This window comes from Notechis scutatus, chromosome 6, assembly GCF_049901735.1.
Source record: "Notechis scutatus isolate UNSWTSFEM ecotype Mainland chromosome 6, rNotScu1.2, whole genome shotgun sequence".
In the NCBI taxonomy this organism is placed as follows: Eukaryota; Metazoa; Chordata; class Lepidosauria; order Squamata; family Elapidae; genus Notechis; species Notechis scutatus.
The window spans coordinates 42,258,763-42,282,941 of NC_142014.1; the positions used below are offsets into that span (position 1 = coordinate 42,258,763).

At 34.9% G+C, this 24,179-nt stretch overlaps 1 protein-coding gene across 2 annotated transcripts in view; it reads left to right on the forward strand.

The window, feature by feature from the left end:
• TMTC2 (transmembrane O-mannosyltransferase targeting cadherins 2) overlaps positions 1-10,102 on the forward strand; it is a 205,555-nt gene extending 195,453 nt beyond the window's left edge. For both annotated transcript variants that reach the window (XM_026667680.2, XM_087968041.1), the window contains one exon: positions 6,618-10,102. In XM_026667680.2, coding sequence (XP_026523465.1) covers positions 6,618-6,797 — 180 coding nt within the window. In that variant the 3' untranslated portion in view covers positions 6,798-10,102. The remainder of the gene's footprint in view (positions 1-6,617) is intronic.
• The last annotated feature ends 14,077 nt before the right edge of the window (positions 10,103-24,179 follow it).

Here is a 24,179-nt window from a genome sequence, read left to right on the forward strand (position 1 = left end):
TTAATTTTCTCTAGTGTCCAGTTTCTAATATTATAATTTATCTTTTGTTATGACTTGCAACTTCTGGATAACCAAAGTAAATCTAATAGGCAAAAGTAATTAGAAAGTGAGGTTTATGAGCTTCATGTCCTTTAAAAGTCTCTGCTGTGTTTGTGAGCCAGATGGCTGATCCCATCATCTCCAAGTATTCAAACCCACAGAAAATTACCATCCTGTCATCATCTTGCCAGGAGAGGCATCCATAGCACATGTGGACTATACCCCTGTTCACTCCTTATGCAGAGAGGTTTTAAAGAACTGGTCTACTTACTTGTTCCTTGGTCTTTGCTGCAAATATTGGCTCCCCTTTCATAGAGCCATCTTCAGATGCCCATTGTCCAGAAGCCCCTTGCAACAATTTCTAACATTGTTGGAACTGAATCAGGGATACAAGACATAGTAGTGTTCAAAATGTGTTAACATTACACATTTTTTAAATCATGCCAAGTAAATATTTAAAATAATTATTTGAAAGAAGAGAAACTACCATGAAGAGGGCATTTCTTTTGCATGACTTTCTATTATTTAAAGTTGGAGCTTTCTCCTGCAGAAAAAGTTCATATGAATATACGTATCCCAAGATAATGTTGCAGGATCCAATCTGAGTCGGTCACCGGAATCAGAAGTTTAATCTTCTGAGCTTTCAGACTCGTGCTGGAGCCCATCCTCAGGGAACTTCTCTTTACTAGAATGTAAAATTAATATATTCAAGTTTCTTAAGCAGCATCACCAAGAACCTGAAGAACAGTTCGATATCTGTTGTGAAATAGCACATTGAGGTCTGTCAAAAAGAAAATGACAACTCCAAAGTGATTCAGTAGTACATGGTTCTTTTTAACAATAAAAAAATACTGTTGACATTTTGACTGCTTTCGAGAATCACACATTGCAGCCTGGCAGTAACAGCAGAAATAAAAGTTCAAGTGAAATGCTTACTATCACCACATGAGGATGAAAAGGCCTGACAGCATATTATAGCATGGTCATTGGCAAGATGAAGCAGAACCACCCTGAGTCTGGTGATGCACCCCAGAGATAAATCTTTTTCATTTTCTTTTTTATTATTTCATTCTTCTTTATCAAGCTACTGTATGTGTTTTCAATTAGCAAAATCAAGCCTTCAGAATACAGCTGGCTTCAGGAGACAGAAAGCTGGTTTAAGGAGAGAGAGCTACCATAATATTAAATATCTGGATGCCATATTTTTCAGAGCATTAAATCTTTTTCAGCAACAAAAGCCTCATGGCTGTTCTTTTAAAAAAAAAATAGGCACACTGAATGCAAAAAACAACACTTTGAACTGGCTTGAGGAAACAGGAATTTAACCTCATTGAAATTACCTCTGTAAATGTGTATTTATATGCACATTGCCATGTTGTATCACCTAACAAATTAATGCAGCTGTTTAAAAACCAATAGTTGGATAGGTTTTTGTATATTGGAGAAAAAAACTGCTACCATAGTAAATAAATGAGATAAGGAAAGTCATACATAAAGTCATATATTTTAATTATTATTGCTAACCAAGAGCTATAAGGTTATACATTCATTGTCCTTCCAATCTATCTGAAGTAGCTTAAATGATTGTATGAATATACAGATGCACATAATTTGATAATTTCATTGGTATTCAAAACCTACAGATTTTCATGAAGTCATCATTCTTTTTCAAATATAGAATGGCTATTGTAGCTTAACATTTTTTGTGGTAGGACAATTTACTCCAAATTAATTCTTAAATTTCTTTTAAGGAGATTCGAAAATGATTACCTAATAAAATAATATGTTGTATCCATGGTTGCTATATTTAGATTGTTTCCATGATATATTTTCATCAAATATACTGTATGTTGGCTTCAATTCTGATTCTTCTGTCTGCCTTCACCAGCAATGAATGCAGAATACCCTGAAAGATATCTTTCTGGCCATTGCACTAGAAAGACCATTTGTAGATGTTATGAAGATACTCTTTTTACTTATATTGTAATCACCAAAGTTAACTTGACATAGCAACATCAGCCAATTCATTTTCAGTCCTTAGTCTTGCACTCTGGTTTCACTATGAGAAAACAACAAAGGGACAGTTGTCATTTGGCTTCATGATAACCTGTTGAAATTCCTTGTTAGCTCCTGTCCCAATGCAAAGAAGTTACTAAAGAACAGTTTTAAACTTGTTCACCAGAAAACCTTAGAACAATAATATGCTAATGTTTTTTTTTCTTTTGTGGAATGGCTGTTATAATTATTTGCCATTTCTAAAACCCCAAAGGTAGTATGAACTGGCATATAGAAATGGCAGGCAGATGAAATATAACATTTATAACATAAAAGCCCTTTACATTTGTGTTTGGATATTGCTACCAAGTCAAGATAAAAATAAGTCACATAGATGCTACATTGACTTTAAATTGCATTAGATTAACTGAAATTAGAGAGATTGTTACATATTACCATCAATATTGGCAATGTTAATCATTTTGGTCAAAATGTTTTTGGAGGAATTGGAAAAATTGCTCAGCAATGTTTCATCTTTATGAGGTGCATAGATTTAATATAGCAGAACAGTGGATACTATTTTTAGAATCAATGTTATTAAAACTGTGATAATCTGAAAAATTAAGGAAACAATAATTAATCTTGAAAAATCCTTCAATAATTATTTATTATTATTATTATTATTATTATTATTATTATTATTATTATTATTATTATTATTAAATATAGTCCCAGTTTCTGAAGTATAATAATAAAATGATTCTCTGCGTATTCTATTTTTAACAAAATAGGTGTATTCATTTACTAAATATAAGCATTCAAGACCTAACTTTCAGTAAGATATACGGCCATTCATTTATAATCTATTTGTCAAAGAGTGCATATCAATATCCATGCAAATAGATGTACACAAAATTTGACAAGAGGAAATGCACTAAATATAGCTATTTAAAATTTCATGTTGATCCTTCAGACTAGAAGTATATTCTATACACTTCCAAGTTCTGTTTTAATAATGGCACATGGAGAAGGCAGGTATTTATCTGATCTTGTTAGGATTTCTTTAGGGTGATTTTAGTGCTTATTGATAAATTTTGTTTAAAGAAAAAATAATATCATATGAAAATTAGTAGAGGTAGCCATAGTTAAGGAGTATTTTTCAGCAATGGAAGAGAGGGAAAGCATAATCAAGACAGAAATAAGAAATAGCAAGTTCCAGGAGAGGAGAATAGGGCACTTTTCTGGTAAGAGTTTACATAAAATGATTCCCATGAGTAGGACTATGTCTTCACAAAATTGATTTAACAGATGAGATTAATCCTTAAATTGTGCCAGTACCCAATGGCACAATTCAAGGGCAGATGGACATGCTGTTAAACAAAATGGGTCTTGTGGTCATGCATCATTTTATTTTTAAGGATGTCATTAGAGCATTGAGGAACTTGGAGAAATAAAAGTGTTAAAGTGTAAGTTGCCACCAGCATGCCCAGTTCTCATTTAAAATCATTCTCATCTGAAACTAAATCAGATTGAGCAAGAAACTTGGGGAAAATTAAAATGTATCTCCAGCCACAGTCCATAGGTTGCCTACCATGAAATGGGTCTTGTGGTCATGCATCATTTTATTAGATAGAGAATGCATTCTGTTAGTGTATATGTTATTAATGCAACTATAACTATATAAAAATATCAATAAAAAAGGAAAAGGGGAAATGACAAAAATATGAGGCACACAGAAAAGAGCAAGAAGAGAAATAAAAACTCTGACTTCAAACATTCCTGAAAAATTGTCCCTTTTATTCCTTGTCAAGCTGAATTTAGGGGGAAAAAAGTATTTCTAATCTTCTAATTACCTTCCTTTTCTATCGTTATCTTTTACGTTTTTTATTCTCTCTGTACTATTCTTACTTGATAATACTGATATATAAATTAGGCATCCAATCATGTAAGTAGGTTTCCATAGTGACGTACAGAACTAACTTTTGACCCAAGTCTAATTTAATTGCAAGTGTAGTTACTAGGTCATCATGATGAACCTGCTATCACTACACTCTTCTTTGCTAGCATTGCAATCTTTGGAGAAAGATCATAAAAAACAGGCTGGGCAAATGAGTACCCAGGAACCTTCCTAATAACTATAATTTCCCCTAAAACCATAAAAGAATTATATTAAAAGCTTAATAAAACTGCCAGCTGGCTCTTTTTGATGTAAAAGTCTCTGTCTCCAAAAGGAAATGAATGAAGAGGATGTTTTTTTTTGTTTCATGTGGCCAGGGTGTAATTTGTTCTGTGCCTGGAGAAATCCCACATTACCGGGCCATAAGCTAATGTACAGAAATTCATCTTTATCTGTCTTTTATAAAATACGATATGTATAAAGAAAATAGCTGAATTCATTTTCAGGCGGCAGCACGTAATTGCTACTAAGATAAGAGGCAGGTTTTTTTTTTAAAACAGTCCTTTATCCTTTGTAGGCCTCAAACAATGATTGGCTTGCCATGAATGACATCTAGCACAATTGGCTGAGGAGCACCCTCTGGACAAGGTGCCAGTTTCAGATGGGCATAGCATAAGTGAGGAAGGGCAGCATTTTCATTGCAGGTGTGATGCAGGAAAAGCAAAGTTAAATCTTTATAAATAGTATTTGGAATAAACAGGCAGATAGTGTGCATTCTGTTGGGTTGGACAAGTTGAAAGATATCTCTTTTTCTCATACCCCTTTGTTTGTAATAAAGGTAGATCTAGACAATTGCATTACTAATGGGAGCATTTAAGCATTGAGCAGAAAGATTAGCAGTAAGCATCAGTGTATTTTTTGAAGGATATCATAATATCTCCTTTCATCTGATACCACATCTCCAGTATTCTTTAGTAGATCTGAGGGTTCTTCTCATTCAATAAAGGCTTTCCTTAGTGATGCTGAATATCAAGAATTGCTGTTAGTATAGAACAGCAAAAATCATTTTGTGCACTGCAGAATAATCTGTTCAGGAGGCACTTGGGTTGATTTTATAAAACCAAACAAGTGTAAGTCTTACAACATTCTGTAAAACATAAAAAAGAAAATCTGAAAGATGATAGGCAGTAATTACTTTACAGCAGAAGCAGGCAGCTGCTTGGTGCTCATTTAATGTATTTAATAGCCAGTGGTGGTATTAAGCAGACCTATGATGTAATTGTGAGTGAAGCCCACAAGAAGGATGAGAAAAAATATTTAAAATTACCAGGAAATACTAGTTATTTTTAATTTACAATAATAATGACCTAGGCTAAATGATGTAGTGATTATCATTCCCATAATTAACTCCATGCCCTTTTGTTAGGAAGTATTGAAATGTTATATGCCAATAAATGAATTTGTCACTGACTGCTTCTCTCATTGTAATGTATAACTTCCTGACTAATTTCTACTGTTTTCCTGGAACAGGGGTGTCAAACTCCCATTGTCATGGCGTTGTTACATGATATATCATGATTTTCCCCCCTTCGCTAAACCAGGTGTGGTCTTGACCAGCGCGTGATGTATCTGGCCTGTGGGCCTTGAGTTTGACACCCCTGTCCTAGAACATTACGTCATCTCATATTCATTTGAAATTGTCTATCTTTCATTGTCTCAGGTTAAATCCATCTTTGAATAATAGATAATATTGCTTCCAGAACAGCTCCAGCACATAGTATGCTCTAGTATCATTCACTTAGGAGGCTGAAGCAATATAAAGTTACCAGATACTGAAATGATGAGAAGCAGAAAGCTTATTTCCAGTTGTGAGAGGAAGGTACTGGAGACTTCCTAGGATCCTTTACTAAGTATTTCTAAAAGTTTTGATGTTGCAATAGCAGCAATATTCAGCATTACTAATTAGTGCCATAATTGAAACTGAAGAATTATTTTTACAAACTCTCAAAGTTATTATAGACTGCTGGGGAAAAACCATGCAGCCATTTTGAAAGCATTTAAACTTCAACATAATCACTTGACACATTGCCAAAGTAGCTACAGTGGTACAATCAGGCAACCTTTTATTTACATTTAACCTGTTTTCTTGAATCGAACATAGTATGCTTTCTTGATAATAATATTTAGAGCAATGATAATCAAGATATTGTATATGGCATCAGAATAAAAGAAGTTACACAGTTGTTTATTTCATCATATTAAATTCTAATTCCTTCTCATGATTGAACTTGCTATAGAACCAAAACCTAAAATAGGAAATTTTAAATGAGCATCTAATGAAATTGATTTGCTTCATCTAGTCTTATTTTCCAATTTTCCTTATCTAATAAGAAGAAAATAAAAAAGACTGTGGGTGGGGAACACAGCTTTTGCTGATAAGTCCTATTACCTGTGGTTTGCACATTAAAGGAATTAATGTTCTCCATCTGAACACTTCACTGCAAAATGTGCTGTGCATCTGATGAACCCATTCCTTATTTAACACTCATGCTTCTTCTAGTTTCTTAACTGTTTCCATAAAAGTAGCCTACAAAAACATACGGGAATAATTTTGCTACTTAGATGAAAGCTCTTGGACGAAGAAAGATAAACTCATGTTTTCTCCATTCTTTTTCTTTTTGTCCAGTACCCAGCTGCCTTAATGAATTTGGGAGCTATTCTTCATCTCAACGGCAAACTTTTGGAGGCTGAATCAAACTATCTTCATGCCCTTCAGTTTAAACCTGATGATGTCATCACACAATCAAATCTTCGCAAACTCTGGAATATTATGGAAAAGCAAGGCTTAAGAACAACCAAAACATAATGCAGGGTTTTAAAAAAGTGTTGTTGTTTTTGCAAAGAGTTTAGAAAAAAAATTAAAATCCAAAATAACTTTTGGAGCACTGTTTTTGTTGAGTGCTCTTGCTAACTAAGCTGTAATAGTCAAAGGTTGTAATTGCTGCTAGAAGAACCCTACAGGGCTGCATTTTGATGTTTCAAATTGAAAATGAGAAAGGGGTAGAATCTTTTTGATAAGTTTCATGAAGGATTTAATAATTGTTGCCAAAATCCAGAAAATTAAAAACAATCTAAAACTGGAGTATCTGAAAGGGACCCACCTTAGCATATTCACCAGGGCATATTAGTCATTCTCACTTTGGTCATTTTTATGTGGTTTCTGGTAGAAAAGTCATGTTGGCCTACTGAGCATCCTTCCAGTCAAATTAAGAATTTAGAAGAGGATAAAAACTGGCTTAAATTTATTTTCTTAGGCTGTAATTCATTAAATGTATACTGAAACTAAATGTGTTTGCTCTTTGTCTTGATATTGTATAACTCCACAGACCTGCCTATTGAGTTAATTCACATACTAGCTCAACTATTTGAATTTTTTTTTTTTTTTGAAAGATGTGGTTTCATGTCTAATCTTCACTGGCAAATGCATATTGTTAACCTGTTTGGTTGACTGGCTGGCTGTGAATTATCCTCTGAAAGTGTAGAAACAAGCAACAATAAAGACAACTTGGAATGTAGAATTAACCATATACAATAGTACTGAATTAAGTAAATGAAGAATTAAGGCAAACTCTCTGTCATCTTCTTGTAATCTACTATGCTTCAGAGCCTCAATAGTCAATTACTTTTAAAAGTACAGCAGGTTGCTGAACCTATACTGTACAGTAAATGCTTCTATCTTTGCTTTGCCCTGGTCAAAAATGGGAATGATCCATGCTTTAAGACAGCAGCTATCCATTGGATAGGAAAACTGAACCTTGCTCACGACTTCAACGTTGTTACGCTTTGTTGCTTTAACCAGCTTGCCTTACTTCCAAGATCAGATCAGAGTTAAGCTGGAGAGCCATGTCCATAATAATTAAATGAAAAGTATGGATTTAGGTTTGTTCTTATCAACAGTAGCTATTTTATTGAAAAAAGAAATCCATTTGTATACAGACATTTTAAATATGAACTGTTTAGACATATAAAGAAAAATATGAATTTTCTGCCTTTTAGTACATTGAAAGCAAAGGATAGAACAGTGTCGGTGAACATGTTACTAACATTGTTTTTGAAAATATGCAACACTGGTAGCATGATTGTGTCTATGGCTTGACTATGTGGTGCATTGTGCATCAAGCACACACAAAGCAAACTACTATCTCCATTAAACTGATACCCAGGTTGCCAGTTTGTTTAAATATACTTCCAAAGTATGTTGTCTTTGGATTAACAACAAATTTGTAGGCATGCATTTGGTGAATGCATTTTTGAAATGTTAGCAGCAGGATTTACCAGCTGTTCGTGAAAAATAAACTATTATGCTATCTGCAAGAAACTAAAAGAGTTTAATATTTTAAATAAATATTTAATGAATCCATAAGGTGTTAGACTAAAAGGAATTATGTGATTGACAATAGCTGCCAATTATTTTTGCATTTATTTAACTATAGATGAAGAGAAATTGTGTGCATATTCTAACCCAATTCTGCATTCTTTTCTTTGGTTTAATATTTCAACTTATTTAGCCTAATGTTTATGATTTGCATAAAAGCATCATTTAAAAACAAGATCATTTACCAATTCCCTTTATTATTAACTAGACAAATTACACTATAATTTCAGAATGGCATATATACCCATCAGTCATTTTTATATCAGTTTGACTGGCACCAAAGAGCTCCTGTAGACATATCCAAGGGCTTGCTATGGCTGGCTTAATTTTTCATCTGTGAAATACATAGCCAATTTTAAATTCACACTTAAAGCCACTTTGAATTAAAATGGGTGGTTGTTTTAGAAATAAAGAGCTAGTTATGTGATCCTTTGCCTCCTAGCACTATATCCTGCAACATCCATAGATTGAAGGTAAGGTGTCCCTAAGAATCCTCCCTATGTTAAAAAAAGTGTATTGAATATCATTCCATTGATATTACTTTGGAAGTGATGCATTGTTGAAGGTTTTTATTTGCCAACTGTAGCAAGTAGTCATTAGATAGGATTCCACAACTGTTGCTAGTCTTCTGGTTGCTTTTCATGGTGTGTTTTTAAATGTTTAAAGAATGTATTGATGTTTAGAAGGAAACAGGAACACATTTATTCTGTGCATTTTAGTCACCCCAGTTTTCTATGTAGACGTATTAAGAAATAATAGGCTATTTTCTCAGCATAACCACAATTTATGTCATCCTTTGTGATACTCTGAGCTTGTTTGATTTTCCATTAGGAGTACCATTGTTAAAAACATTTTATTATTAGGCACCACCTCCTAATTTCTGTTTTCTTACATTAGCCTATTTTATTTTAGAGCTTTGTGTAGATGAGTGACCTTTCAAATTTTTCCTTCCATGTGCAGTTCCAGAAACTGTTTTAATGGGATAGAAAAAACTAAAATATTAACCAGTGAAATTCAACATTTTCACTGTTATGCATTCAGATATGGATAAAATGCAATGTTGGCTACTGTCTATTTAACTGAACAATGTACTGTTGCATCATTTTCTCAAAACTGTAAAACCAAATGCTGTATTAATGATGAAGATTGATTTTTTTAGTATCATCCTATGCATGTATACTCAAGAGTAAATCCAATTAAATTCAGTGGGTCGAACCCCATGGAATTATGTATAGGGTAGCAATTTAACTGTATTAGTATGACATTCTGAAGTGTTAAATTTCAGCATCAGATGCAAGGTCAACTTCCTAGTTGTGACATTTCACTTTTCATTATACCATCTCCCTTGTTATATTTTTTATTCTTAACTACATTTCTTATACACTAGATTTCCATGAAGTCATACAGGAGTTTTACTTGTCTCAAATCAAACAATGACAAATTGTTAAAATAAAATCTTGTTTTTCCATGCATTTTTAGTATAGGGTTAGGCTTTATATCTCTCACTTTTCAAATAAGTTTAAAATTGTTGTCTCTGCTCAGGGATTTGTGGTGGATATTGCAGACAGTGCTTAAAAATAAGAGCACAAATTTACTAAATTAAATTTTTATTTTTGGAGAAAGCATATTTGTATAAATTATCAAGATTTGTAGGGTTTCCTTTTTGTAGAAATAATTGTTTATGTGCCAGATAAGAAAACCCACTTTGTTTTCAGTAATAAATGATTGATAACAAATATACCGAAATCACTCTCATCTGTTATTATCAACACTTGATTAATTTTTATTGAATATACTGTATATTAACTATCATAATAAGAAAGTAATAGCATGTTTATTTTTATTGAAAATGGCTGTATTTTATTACATCATAACATAGTTTCTTTGATTTTAATTTATAACCCTCATAAACTATTTTCTGTAATTTGGAATTATGAGTGAACTAAGGCATATGATAAGTCATGGTTCAAACAAAACACTATTTATAAACTCTGTTAGACGCTAGCAATTGTGCTAGACAATGTTATTTCTCTGCATATTCCAGAATCTCAAGATAGTCTTTAGTGCTGTCTTTTACATATTCTTCACTATTTCCTGAAACAGATCAAAGATTTGCCCCTTATTATACTTCGGGGGAGGAAACCCTGAATATTAGGGATGTACTCGTTCACAAGATTCTGGGCAGGCTTCTTAATTCAGTGTTTCAGAAAATAGACAGCTTTAATTATGATTTAATTCAATGTCAAAATTGTAAAAGAAATATTTTTCCATTAATTAGGATAAGAAAATCCAGTGGATTTAATTATTTTTTTAATTGAGAAGATCCTGGTTATCACTAATGAGGCAAAGACGTCTTGGTATCACTCTAATTGTGACATGGAGATCCTTATTTAGTTTGGGAGACCCTCCCCCAGATATAGCCCATATCTTTTATTTAGAATTTTAAAAGGAAAAATGAAGACTATTATTTAACATAATACCTGGAGCTAAAGTACATGATGATCAGTTTCAGTGTTTACTTTTGCTCTATGAGATTTCCAAACAAAGATTTTTGTTTGTTTTGTTTTGTTTTTCCATGTAGGTGTGAAATGACAAACTTGTCTCTGGATTAGTGTGTTTTTTGTTCATGATCTTTCGGAATATAATTGATAAAAATGAGTGCAATAGTATTTAAAGAGATTTGCAACATACCTGTTAGAATGTCATTATGGCAATATATCTGAAATAAATATACAACACAAACAAAAATAAAAATAAAAGTGTTACTAAATAGATCGACCACGCCCGGCATCCGCCGGGGTCCCGCCCCCGGCTGCCGGGGGCCCCAAAGGCAAAGTGCGGGGCTCGGGTGAAAGAAAAGACGCAAAGGCCCGGTGGTATCCCTATCCCCATCCGTCCCTCAGGGCTTGCACTCAAGGAGGCTGGGGCCCGCCAGAGCGGGGCCCCGGGCGGGGGTGCGCGGCTTTGGCCACCGCTAGGGGTGGGGCCGCCTGCCTTTGCTTCCGGCGGCGGGCGCACCGCGGGCGGATTAAAAGCCGCCGCACCGAGCCCCGCCGCCCCCGCGGGCGGCCCGGGCCGCGAGACCGAGCGCAGGCGCCCCCCAGCAGGGCCGCCGGGCCTCACCCCGGCGGAAGCGCCCGCGCAACTTGGAGTAGCTGAGGCCGGGGAGGCGGAGCAACTCCGATACTCATTCAAAGTGATCAGAGAATGAGTCACTTAGTATAATTACATGCCAGGATAGCTAAATCTGATAACAAAAATAGTTTTGTTTTTTGTAATCAAAAATAGATTTTTTAAAAAATTTGCTTCACACTATCCCTTATGTTTACTGTTAAAATACTAAAATACAAAGAAAGTAGAGAAAAAAGCAAGGTGATACAAAAAAGGGAGCCTTTTACATTTGAATTACAAAACACAAAAAAGAAAAACACCTTTTTAAGTAATATGTCCCCCTTTCCTTCCGTTTACATTTCTGACACTGAGCCACAGTTTAGATAGTTAAACATTACATCAGACATCAGTAATTGTTAGCTTCCTTATGAGTCTTAAAAATCAAATTTCAAATGTCTAAACCTGCCTTACTTTGTGACATATTGTATACAAGGGAGCCATTTCTGCTTGAATTGTTAAACGTCTATTGTGGATATATATACTGTCAGTTTTGCTGTTGCAGCATATTATCCAGTGTTAGTCACCCATCTGATAGTAAGATTTCTCATTTTAGTTTCATGTACAAAATGAGTTGACTACCTCCCCACCCCCATTGTACTATCTTGGGGCTGTATTTTGTTCTAATACAAAGCCAAAAATCATAAACATTTTGAAGCAATAAGTCCTGGTAAAGCTCCATCATGCAAAGGAAGGCTATTCTTAATACAAGTGCTAATTCTAGCATGTTTTGGGGGGAGCTTTCTTTGGGAAGATTATGCCTGACCCTAATAATATTTGATCATGTTAAATTGCTAGTAGAACTGAGCCGGTAATGAATCAGAATCATTCATGCCAGGCCAATAAAGCCAATTATTTTGAAGGAAAAAAATGGAAAGTGCTCATCAGCATTCTTGAGATGCTAATCAATCAAGTCTGCCCTTCAAAATATTCATCTCATGACTGGGTACTACATGGCAGGCATAGCAATCAGATTTTTTTTGTGATGTTGTAAATGGGTATCTTTTCTTTTCCCAGGCAACTGTCATAATCAATCAAGCATCTCATCATTAGCCAGCCAGCCAGGATATTGTGATGGTTGTCTAAAAAGAAACTATATGCAACTTTGCAGGAAACAATACAATACTAGGTCAGATATTCTATCAGGACATTTAAAAAATGTAATACTATATTTTGCCATAATGGGAACATCCAAGAAAGTCCCCAGAGAATGCAAACATCTTTTTTTAAATAAAGATAAACCAAATTCATAATAAATTTTATGCAGATAATAAATTTCCTGTTCAGCTTATAGACCTCCACAAAAAAGTCCCAAATTGTGAACCATGCTTAAAATGTATACCTACACACCCCAAAATCATTAAGGGCCACTTGTATATAAATAAAAAATATTCTCATATTTGTAGCAGCAGAAGAAAATTATTTAAGAGTATAAAATATACTGTAGTTTGTCATAACAAATCCATTGACTGAGTAATTACTACTCCTTTCTATCAGAAGTGATTCTTGCCTTAGGATAATGATGGTTCAGATATTATTGACCAATTCCCTAATAATTATGGTTATGCTGGGCATAATTATATTACGTTGCACTTGCTGGAAGAAGAAGAAAAGGAAGAAGGAAGGGGAGTGGGAGGAGAAAAAGGAGACTAGGAAAAACAAATTAGCAAGTTCTATGTGATAGCTTCTAGGGTTCCTTTAGTAGTTTAGGATTCATAAAGTCCAAAACCTCTTTCATCTTCCGGATGTGTTCAGTTACAACTTCCATAATACCAAGTTGCTTACTGAGAGAAATTTTTGGAGATTGCAATCCAGTGCATTTGAAGAACTTCAAATGAAAGGTGACTACAGAGTCCTTAGAATTCCCTGAACTTGGTTGTTTCATTACAATGCTTGTGAATGTGGGGTTTCCTCCTTAAAAAAGCAACAAGAAAATGAAAACCAGAACACATCTTCTCCAACAGCCAACATAAACAACTTGGGATCAATACCAGACAAACAGTCAAGCTGAAAGCAATTCCTTTATCAAGGAACTACCAAAGAGACATACCGTCAAACAGACAATCAAAAAGAAAGCAATAATCAAGAACCAACTAGGAAAAAAGTAATACCTCCCCTCCATCCTCCGTCTCTCTCTCTCTCTCTCTCTCTCTCTCTGTGTGTGTGTGTGTGTGTGTGTGTGTGATCATCAGTTAATACAAATATTTTATATTATGTATTTTGTCTTTGCTGAATCTTCCTCTTTAAGAATTTAGAATACACAGTCTTATTCTATATTAAAAGACAATTTGAAATTATAAGGTACATAGGGTAGATTTTTTTTCTGCTCATGGACAACCTCTGAAGATGAAAGAGGAGAGTCTATCTCAGAAGCATCCCAACTGTTAGTATAGTAACAATGAAGTTTCATTTTTGCTACTCCGACCACATTAATGTGAAAAATAGGACAAGCAAGGACAAAACAAATTGTTTTGAAACTGCTGAGTCAAAGCTTCAGTTTCTTGGAAAATTATAACATGCTTGCAACTATTCAAAGAGGGAAGAAATCTAATGAAAAATAAGTAGAAAAGGGAAAAATGTGCTCCTCCTATCCTATCAGCCTAGCAAGGTTTAGTTTGTGTTCCAACTCCACAGATTGTCCTACCCATTTGTAATATGGTTCTACCTCTCCAAAACTCAGTGGGTTATTCTTGTCTCTATATAATTTTATGGGAATAGCTATTGTTTCATATGCAGACACTCAAATGTATTCAAAATGATTTTGCATAGTTTCTCAGGAAAGAAACATTTTGTTTCAAGGGCAATTCAATTAAATGTGGATTTGTAGCATTGTGTATAATAATCTTCGGACTAAATAAGTTCTTTTTCCAAACTTTGATGATGATGACAATTTTAAAATGTAGTGCATTTTATTACTTTGGTATGGTTCTAGTTGAAGTATGAAATTTCCAGAAGTATACAAGGAAATTAATAAAAGGCAATCTATTGTCTCTTTCTTTAATGGAAAACCATTCTTTCATTTTTCTGGTTTTTGTCCTCTTTGTGAAGACATCACTCCAGCAAATAGCAATGCTTCCCCCCCGCCCAACGTTAACAAATGAAGGAATTCAAGTTTCCTTTTAGTGCTGTTACTGTATATTCTGTATTAAGTGAAAAGGAACTTATGATGCCAGAAAGACTACAGTCTAGGGTCTGAGATTCGCAACAAAGCTTGCAAATATCTGAGGTGGGTAGGAAATAAATGCAACATTTCAATTTTCTCATTATTTAATTCATTATTTAATAATATTTGAATATCAAATATTATTAATCTGTTTGGAAGCTCGCATTTTTTTGGTGCTGTCATCAAATTATTCTGCTGATTGACTTGTCTGAAATCATTACTCGAATTTGATATATATTTTAAATAGCCTGGATATTTAGTTTGCTTGGTGTTCTCAATGAAACAAGAAATAATTGAGAGTCAAGAATCTTAGTGGGGTTGGTTGTAGTTAGTATATGGGAGATAACCAGGAAATTCCAGGTTTATAGGTTAAATAGTGAAATTGCAAATTATTTCAGAAGAAAGACTGGCATACTTCTGCAGGGTAACCCAGAAAGCTCTGGAAATGTAGGTGATGTACACCAAGAGATGAGTTCCATTTGAAGCAGATATTTTATCAAAAATATTTTTTTTATTTATAACAATGAGAAAAATACAAGTACATTTCTACCAGAAATACAAGCAGAAACAGAACAAAGTTGCTTCATCATAAAAAGATTAATTAAACTGCAACAATCAGAAGATCCAACATATTGTGTTAAACTCATTAGGCAGATTTAAAATAAACAAATGATTACAGAAAAATCAACTTCAACTTTACAATATTCCAAAACCCTCTTATTAAACAGTAGACTATAGATTAGAGATCTGAATATTTGATTTATATTTCAATCACTTTCATTAAAGATGTTCAACCAACTGTTGCACTATGCACACATTCAGTAGCAGCATATGCTCTGCCCATCTGCTAGAATCATGGCATTGTATTACACACAATTCTAATTTTGCAGTTTTTGTAGCCAGAAAAATGGCTTACCATGATGATTACCTTTTCAAAAGATATATGAAAAGGCTGTAGTGCCCAAGATTAAATGAAATACTGTATAGATTAGAAAATGCTTTATTTTCACAATGGAAACAGACTAACGGGTGGGATCCGACCAGTAAAACTACCGGTTCGGTGATTTTACATTTTGCGCTGCGCATGTGTATATCATCGTCATCTAGCTGCCTGGACAGCTGAGCAGCGCTGCGCACGGGTGACAGCGGTTGAAAAAGCACTTTTTTTCTGTTTTTTCAACCGCAGATGTATCGCACAAAGCAGCTGGGTTGAAAACACAGGAAATAAAGGCCAGGTAAGAACCCGGGCGGGTGGGTGGGCCAAAACAGCAGCAGACATAGAACCAGTTCTGTGTATGCTCTCTATTTGCTGCTTTTCAGAACAACCGGTTCTACAGAAGTGAATAGAACCGGTAGAATCCCACCCCTGCAGGCTAATGCAACTGGCTTGATTGCATCCACTGCAATCATCTGCCAGTTGGATTTTCCCCTTTCAATCCTGTTTCCATTACATTGAGGAAATGCAAATGGGTCATAATTTCTTCTGAATTGGTGCCATCCTCCAGTTCATCAATGAAAATACATTGGGACTGTTATGCCCATTTTGGGTTCATGTTTCTGCAGTTTATTACTTTGCCATCTATTTTACCTAATAAAAAATTAAAGACATACCCATGTTTCTCTGAAAATAAAACCGGGTCTTATTTTCTTTTGGGGCCCAAAATAAGGACTAGGACTTATTTGGGGGGGGGGTGTCTATTTTTTTTTCAGGCCCACTTCTTCTGCTGGGTAGGGCAGGACGATGTGCAGTGCACCAGCGCTGCCACCGTGAGACAATGGGTGGTGGAGCTGCTCCACACACCCTGCACTGGCTTATCTCAGGACCCGTACAGCCAGGCCATCCATATCCCAACACCTGACTCATGGCTGCAGCACCAGCACACCGCTCGGTCTCCTGTTCCATTGTGGCTGCAAACAAGCAGAAGTGAGCCATTCACCACATAGGCTCCTGCTGCACATGATTGCTGGTGCTGCTGCCGTGAGGCAGGCATAAGGGAATGGAAGTCCTGACTGCGGGGGCCCTGAGGTAAGCTGGTGTAAGGTGCGTAGAGCAGCTCCACCACCCCCTGCTTCAAGATGGCAACACTGCAAACAACCAGACAGAATGGGCAGTCTGCCAGCTGCACAGGTGCTTAAGTAGGGCTTATTTGGAGGGTAGGGCTTATATTAGGCACATGCATAAAATATGCTAGGTCTTATTTTGGGGAAACAGAGGTACTTGTTTTGTTATGTGTATTGGCAGTATATTGTACAAAACTGTATATCAATACAATAATACAACAAAAATATTTATTTATTTTTGGTCCCTTGAAAAAAATGACTCAAGGCAGTTTACAATACAATATCATTAAATTAGTGAATACATTATACACAAGAGAAAAGAATAAAAAAATCAATTTCAATAGTTAGGGTGCCAAGACTTGTTGAACTAGTATGCTTACTGCCTTTCTAAAGGCAAGAACTACAGATCTTGTATAAACTCTGTTCTTCCCAGCAATTCTTCTAACCTTCTGAGAAACAGGAACACAATGCATTTTGGGGGGAGCAATCAGAATGAAATCTGAGCGGGCAATAAGCCAAATAATTTCCAAACAACAACAACTTCTTATTGGTATGATCCAGTCTGTCATGCTTTTATCTTTTTTTTTTAAATCTCATCTCATCTTTACATCCATAGTGCCTACATATAGGGCTGAATTAGGGATATGTTGCTGGATATCATCAGCAGTTTATGATACTATTTGACAGATTTCTCTTCTGGCAACTTCAAGTTACAGAAGAATGAGAAGAGCTAATGTTTTCCATCCACAACACTTGCAGGAAGTCTAATTCAGTGTTTCCATATTTCTATGTTGTATCTTTCCAAAGAGACAGCACCTGCCATCATGTACAACTAGATCTCATAGTACAAAACACATTTGAATTCAGTTTGCAATGCTTATGCCAGGACTAAATTTAGATGAAACTGTACCATAGTACTAAACTTATTTAGCTTCTGTCAGCACAAAATGCGGATATGTTTATTGATTATACTATCCTGTAAATTCCTGCCCTTGCTGCTCTCTGACCTGACTAATTAATGATTTTCTCTGTTGTCTATTTCTCTGCTGACTAATTCCTTCCTCCATTTCCTCTGAACACTTAGGACTTGAACATTCATGATCAATATATTTACCTGCTATAAATGCAAACAACAACAACCTGTGACTAGCACCCATCAGAACAAGTTGGTTGGTTTAAAAAGAAGGAAAAAATGATATAGATTAGACATTAGATTAATTTAGATCGATGTCCCACTTTTATTTGTCCAAGTCAATACTCTCTTCTTCTGTTTTCCACACAGCAATATAGACATATGTAACTGACAACCATACATGTAATGCAACTACCAAAAAGCATAGCTTCAGAGGTGGGATTCTACCTGGTCGGACCGGTTCTATAGATTTTGCGCAGTTCAGAGAACCGGAAAATCATGCCACTGGATGGCCCCACCCCTCCCCTCCCCACCCCACCCCATCATTCCTTATCTCACATGCATGCCATCCAACTTGCTTGCATTGTGCCTTCGCCTAATTTTTGGTAAGTTGCTATTTTTCCTTTTCTTTTCCCTGACGATCAGCGGTTCCAACTATCAGGTGTGTCAGGAGATCGTTGGATTTCTTGATTTCTAGCTAATCTAAATGGCTGTTGTACTGCTTTGCCTTTGCCCAGGAGGCTTCCCTGAGGCCCAGTCATATTAAGGGTATTAAGGGTGTTGTGGGGGGGGAGAGAAGTGGTCTGAGAGCAGAGCTGAACCTTCCTTAGGACTGAAGCTTCTATTTTTCAATGCAGATTCCGGCAGCAGATTGCAGAAAGGTAGATCTGTAAGTGAAACTGTGATTCTGCATGCAACTCAGTCTGCCTGCTTGCTTTGCCTGATTTTGGGTAAAAGTTACTCCTTTTTAATAAAAAAAAATCAATATTTACATCAATATTTACATACAAGCCATGCCCAGCCAGTCACATAAACACCAATCCACACCCACAAATTAGGCCACACCCACATAACAGGTTTTTAGGAAATTTGAATCCCACCTCTGCATAGCTTGTGCCATAATGTTGTTGCAGCAGATCTTGCTTTCAAATCAGGACACAAGACCACAAAGGGTAAGATAATACAGGTTTATTTATTTGACCATACATTTGGTCACTTGATTTTCTTGTCCTCTTTCTGAGAAAGCCCATATTTAGAATCCAAATAACCAATATGGAAAAAAAAAAAACAGGGAAGAGGGAGAATTAAATCTATGAAGGATAGCAAACAATGCTGCCAATTTGCAGAACAATGAAAAAAGTTTGAGAATCAGGAAAGAACTTCTTTCAGAGTCTGAAAGAATCATATAATTTGACCTGACATCATGATAGTACTGCTGTTCAGTAAAAAAAATTTTTTTAAAAAAACTTAAATAGAATGCTTCTCTAAAGAAAACTCAAAAAAATGGAATTGGGGAGTAGAAACAAATCAAAATTAAAAAAAATATTCTAACTTCTGGAAATCTTTCTTTTATTGTGTGTTTATTAGACAGTCTATTCCACCAGCTACTGAGATCTAATAATAAGGGCAGCAATTGTCAAACCAATACATTTTGAGCAAGTTAAGCATTTTGTGATGTGGTAAAACACACATGGAAAGATTCTTGGGTAGGCTTCCAAATTTGCTAAATGCACTCAAGGAAAGAATCAAGACAAAATATGATTTCAATGAATCTGTGTCTAAGTCACTTTAGTGTTTCACATTGATTTGTGGCTAATGTATTGTTTTTACAATGTAACATCATATAACCTAAAAATATGACCTCCTATGATTGAGATGGAGATCCCATTTAATGGGAGATATTTCTCTTCCGAAAGTGAAAAAACAGTTATATTAAAATTCTCCAGTAAAAATTAATTTGTTTCTTGAGTAACAGTCATAATTATTTTAGTGTTATTCTCTGAAAATATTATAAATTCCAATAAAAAGGTATTCAATCTGATAAGGACATTGTACTTATTTCAGCAAACACATCTGCAAAAAGCATGTTGTTGAGTCATTGTCAGCATAACCTCATACTCAAACTAATTTTGACAGTGAAATAAATAATGATTTTAAAAACTGATTAAAAATCATAATTATTAAAATTGGACAAAGATCAAGGAAAACATTTGTTCCCAAAACTATCCCATAATCTAGGGAAAGGGTTTCTAAAATCAAATGTAATTTGTAAAACTTTATTGGATGTGTGCATTGTAAAAATAGATTGGGAATCAGTTCATGATCCAAAATATGTTGAACAACTTTGTCCTATTCACTTTTAAGCTTTAAAAAACAAAAACAAATGATGAATCCTTTCATCATTGTTAATGAAGGAAAGAAGGCTTTCTCAATCCAATTTTATTCTACTGGTTGCTCTGCTTACTGGCTTCTGAGGAGGGTACATGCTATATACCTTTCCTCTTTCCTTCTTTTACAATGAATTATAGGAATACAAAGTTGGTTAGTTTGACCAAAGCCAAAACAAGTTCTGTGAACCTTTAATGATTTAATTTTTTTTTTGCTGATACCAGGACTAAAAATTTAATGATTTATGGATTTATACATGAATAAAAGGATGGATATGGGAAGAAGAGATACTTGCATGCAACATTATAGTAGGTGAAAAATTACCAAGTTTGTACTTGTTGTGATGAAGATCAGAAGCCACTTCTTTAAGTATTTCTTTTTTCTCTTTCTTTTTTCTTCCTTTTTCTTCTTTTCTTCCTTTGTACCTTTTTACTCTCTCTTTATTCTTTTTCTTTTTGAGTTTAGTTTGCATCATCTTACTATTGTTATTAAAAGTTAAAATAAAATTATTACAAGAAGAGAAATTGCAGCTGGGAATAAAATATAATTTCAACCTCTTAGAAGTGAAAATAATCACACTTCTCCTGTAATGCCTTCAGGGACATAAATCACAGTTGTGAGACTTGTCAAGTTATCAGTCCAATTATAAGACAATATGTTGACAGTGAATATTGAATTATGTTTAGCTGTATGATATAATAAATATGAAGTGTTTTGGTGCTTCAGACTTTTTAAACATTGTTTATTTTTAAGGAAGATACCATGGGTCAGTATTTTAAATATTATTCATTTATTTGAATCATTTCCATGCTGCTGTCATCGAAAAGACTCTTGGCATATTACATTGAAAAATACAATTTAAAATTCACCTTAGTAAAAGAGAAAAATATGAGGAGCAATAAATAACCATACAATAATACAAACCATAAAATATATAGATGGCATCAGATCTGGGGAAGGAACTATGAAATTGCTTGGTGTTTAAACATTTCCATAAAACCAACGAAGAGGAAGCTAGCCTCATTTCCACAATGTTCCTACTCCTACAGAAGAGCACATCTCTCACCTGTCCATTGTCACCTCATTAACTCCTACTAGTTGTAAAGCTTATGGAAGTATTTCATATGCTTGGTTTCCACCAGCATCTTTTCTCTTTTGCTTTATTTTTCTAAAACAAAAAAACAGATTATTTTTTGTTTAAAAGATCTTCTCTTTGGCTTTCAGATATTTGTATCATCTGTTAAATGAAAAGAGGGAGAATAAAGATGCAAGTGTTGTTTGAATAAACTTGAGTGAAAAATTTGCATTTCACAAATGCACCAGTTTGGAAAACTTGGATAGCCAGCTTCTTTTTAGGGATATGATTGTCCCTGTCCCAAAACACGATTTGATCAAGCCAGGGAGTCCAAGGTTAAAAAAGCTTAAGACAGGGATGTCTTAGGGGCAGCATGGCTGGCTGAGGAATTCTGGGACTTGAAATCCACGTGTTTTAAAGTTACCAAGGTTGAACCTCCCTCCTTTTAATAAGCACTTTAAATAAGTAAAAATGCTCAGCTTCAAATACCTGGTTGTAGCACCATCTTTACTGATCCAAGGCACTTTTTGGATGCAAAATGATGACTGAGATGTTTCAGAAGTTGTTGCTGCTACAGCTTCATATTAAAACATATGAAAAGGAAATTGCTGATATCTATTAAGAAATTATCACTCTTCTTAAGAAACTTGAAGTACTTTTCTTTGCCTCCAAGAAACTCAATAAAGTAAACTTTACAACCAGTCTTTCTCAAAATTGGATAAAGATTTCTAAGTCACTGTTTGTGAACCATTCTACAATGAAAATGAAGAAATAACTCCTATTTCCAATACATCTAAATTTGAAGAGAATGGAAATGGGTTTATTCAGGCAACAGTATTTATTCAGGCAATATTCTTTCTGTCCTGCATGTGAACCTCAGCTTTATGAAAGGAATCTGAGATCTAATTTATTTTGATTTACTAGACTTATTCACTGCAAGAATATACAAAAGAAAATGTTTCAATGAGAACTACTCAATATTCTCCCCTTGCATGAAGGCTGAAATTTGATGGCTTTGAGTAAACCCCAGTCCTCTGCTGTATGTGAAATGACCCTCTCTGATCAGCATAAACATCTGGTCAGCATAAAAGCAATGACTGATATTTTTTCTAGGTAGAAAGGTCCTCTTGACCCCAAGTAGCTAGTGTCATGAAACATCTATATTTTGGGATCTTTTTGCATGTAAGTTTAATTTTTTGAAAGGTTGGGGGGGGGTAATATAAGAGATTCAGCAAAAAAATAAAGTGTTTTGAATGATTGGTGCAGCTTGAAGTAATCCTTTGAAATGTTTTGTTATTATATTGTGGAGACATGTTTATTATGAATAAGAGCAAGTTTGGTCTACTAATTAAGGCAGTAGACAGAAAGCAGAAAACTGTGAATTTTAGCCCTGCTTTATGCATCCAAGTCATTTGAGTGATTTGGGGACAGTCATTCTCTCTCAGCCCACAATATCAGGCTGGAGCAACAAATTGATTGGTCAATTTCTCTTGCAACTAATAGATCAACTCAGTCTGGACAAAGTGGAACCTGCACTTGTGGGAAAAACACTAGGAAAGAAAAAATATTACTGTTTTACCTATTTATTAACAACTATTTAGTGCCATAACCAGGATCAAACAATTTAAAAAGTCCAACAAGTAACTTGTTTACATCATGATACCTTCCTAAACAGCCAACCATCTCTCTCTCTCCCCCGCCCCCTCTCTCTTTCTCTCTCATATTTATGACTTTGTTGATTTATCCAAGCATAAAATATAAAGGAAAATAGAAATAGAAAGAAAATTAGAAGGAAGGAAAGGAAAAAGGAAAAAGAGAGGAGGAAAGAAAATATGGGGTACAAGGGAAAAAAGAAAAAAAGTGTTGACTTCTGACTCTTTTTAGCACAGTAGAAGATAACAACGTTACAGCCTCAACATTTTACTTTTACATATTAGTACATACCAGCCATTTCTATAACAACAAATTAACCTTTTCTCTGAAAAAAAATATCAGAAAATAAAATACAAGCTGAATAGTCAAGATCTTGTTGATGACCCAAGCTCTGTAAAGGACCTTGGAATACTCACCTCTAATGATCTAAGTGCTAGAGCCCACTGCAACTACATAGCCAAAAAGGCATTAAGAGTTGTTAACCTAATCCTACGTAGCTTTTTCTCTGGTAATATCACACTACTAACCAGAGCATACAAAACATTTGCTAGACCAATACTCGAATACAGTTCATCAGTCTGGAACCCACATGACGTATCTGATATTAGCACAATTGAGAAAGTCCAGAAATATTTCACAAGAAGAGTTCTCCACTCCTCTACTCGTTGTAGAATACCTTATGCCACCAGACTTGAAATTCTAGAACTAGAAAACCTTGAATTACGCCGTCTTCAGTCTGATTTAAGCATGTTATATAAAATCATACATTGCAATGTCCTACCTGTCAATGAATACTTCAGCTTCAACCATAACAACACAAGAGCACACAATAGATACAAACTCAAGGTTAACCGCACCAAACTTGATTGCAGGAAATACAACTTCAGCAATAGAGTAGTCAATGTCTGGAATACTCTACCCGACTCTGTGGTTTTTTCCCCAAACCCCAAAAACTTTAACCTTAGACTGTCTACTATTGACCTCACCCCTTTCCTAAGAGGTCTGTAGGGGGCGTGCATAAGCGCACCAACGTGCCTACCATCCCTGTCCTATTGTTTCTCTTATTCTTCTTTTATTTTTCTTATATGTACCCATTTCATGTATTCACAACTATGTATACACTTATACTTATTATCTTGTAAACAATTGGCAAATCAAATAAAAATAAATAAATAAATAAATAAATAAATAAATAAAATTGGATTTATTGGCAAAACCAAAGTCTAAGTTTGATTTTATTTCATCACAGAATATTGAACATTTAAGGAAATGAATGTTGATGGTCCATGATTACTTTACTTTGTCCTTGAGCTTTGGAAGAGTTTGTTCAATAGGGATTGTAAGAGAAACCTACTAGCTATCTGTAGGACACAAAATTGTACAACTGATTCA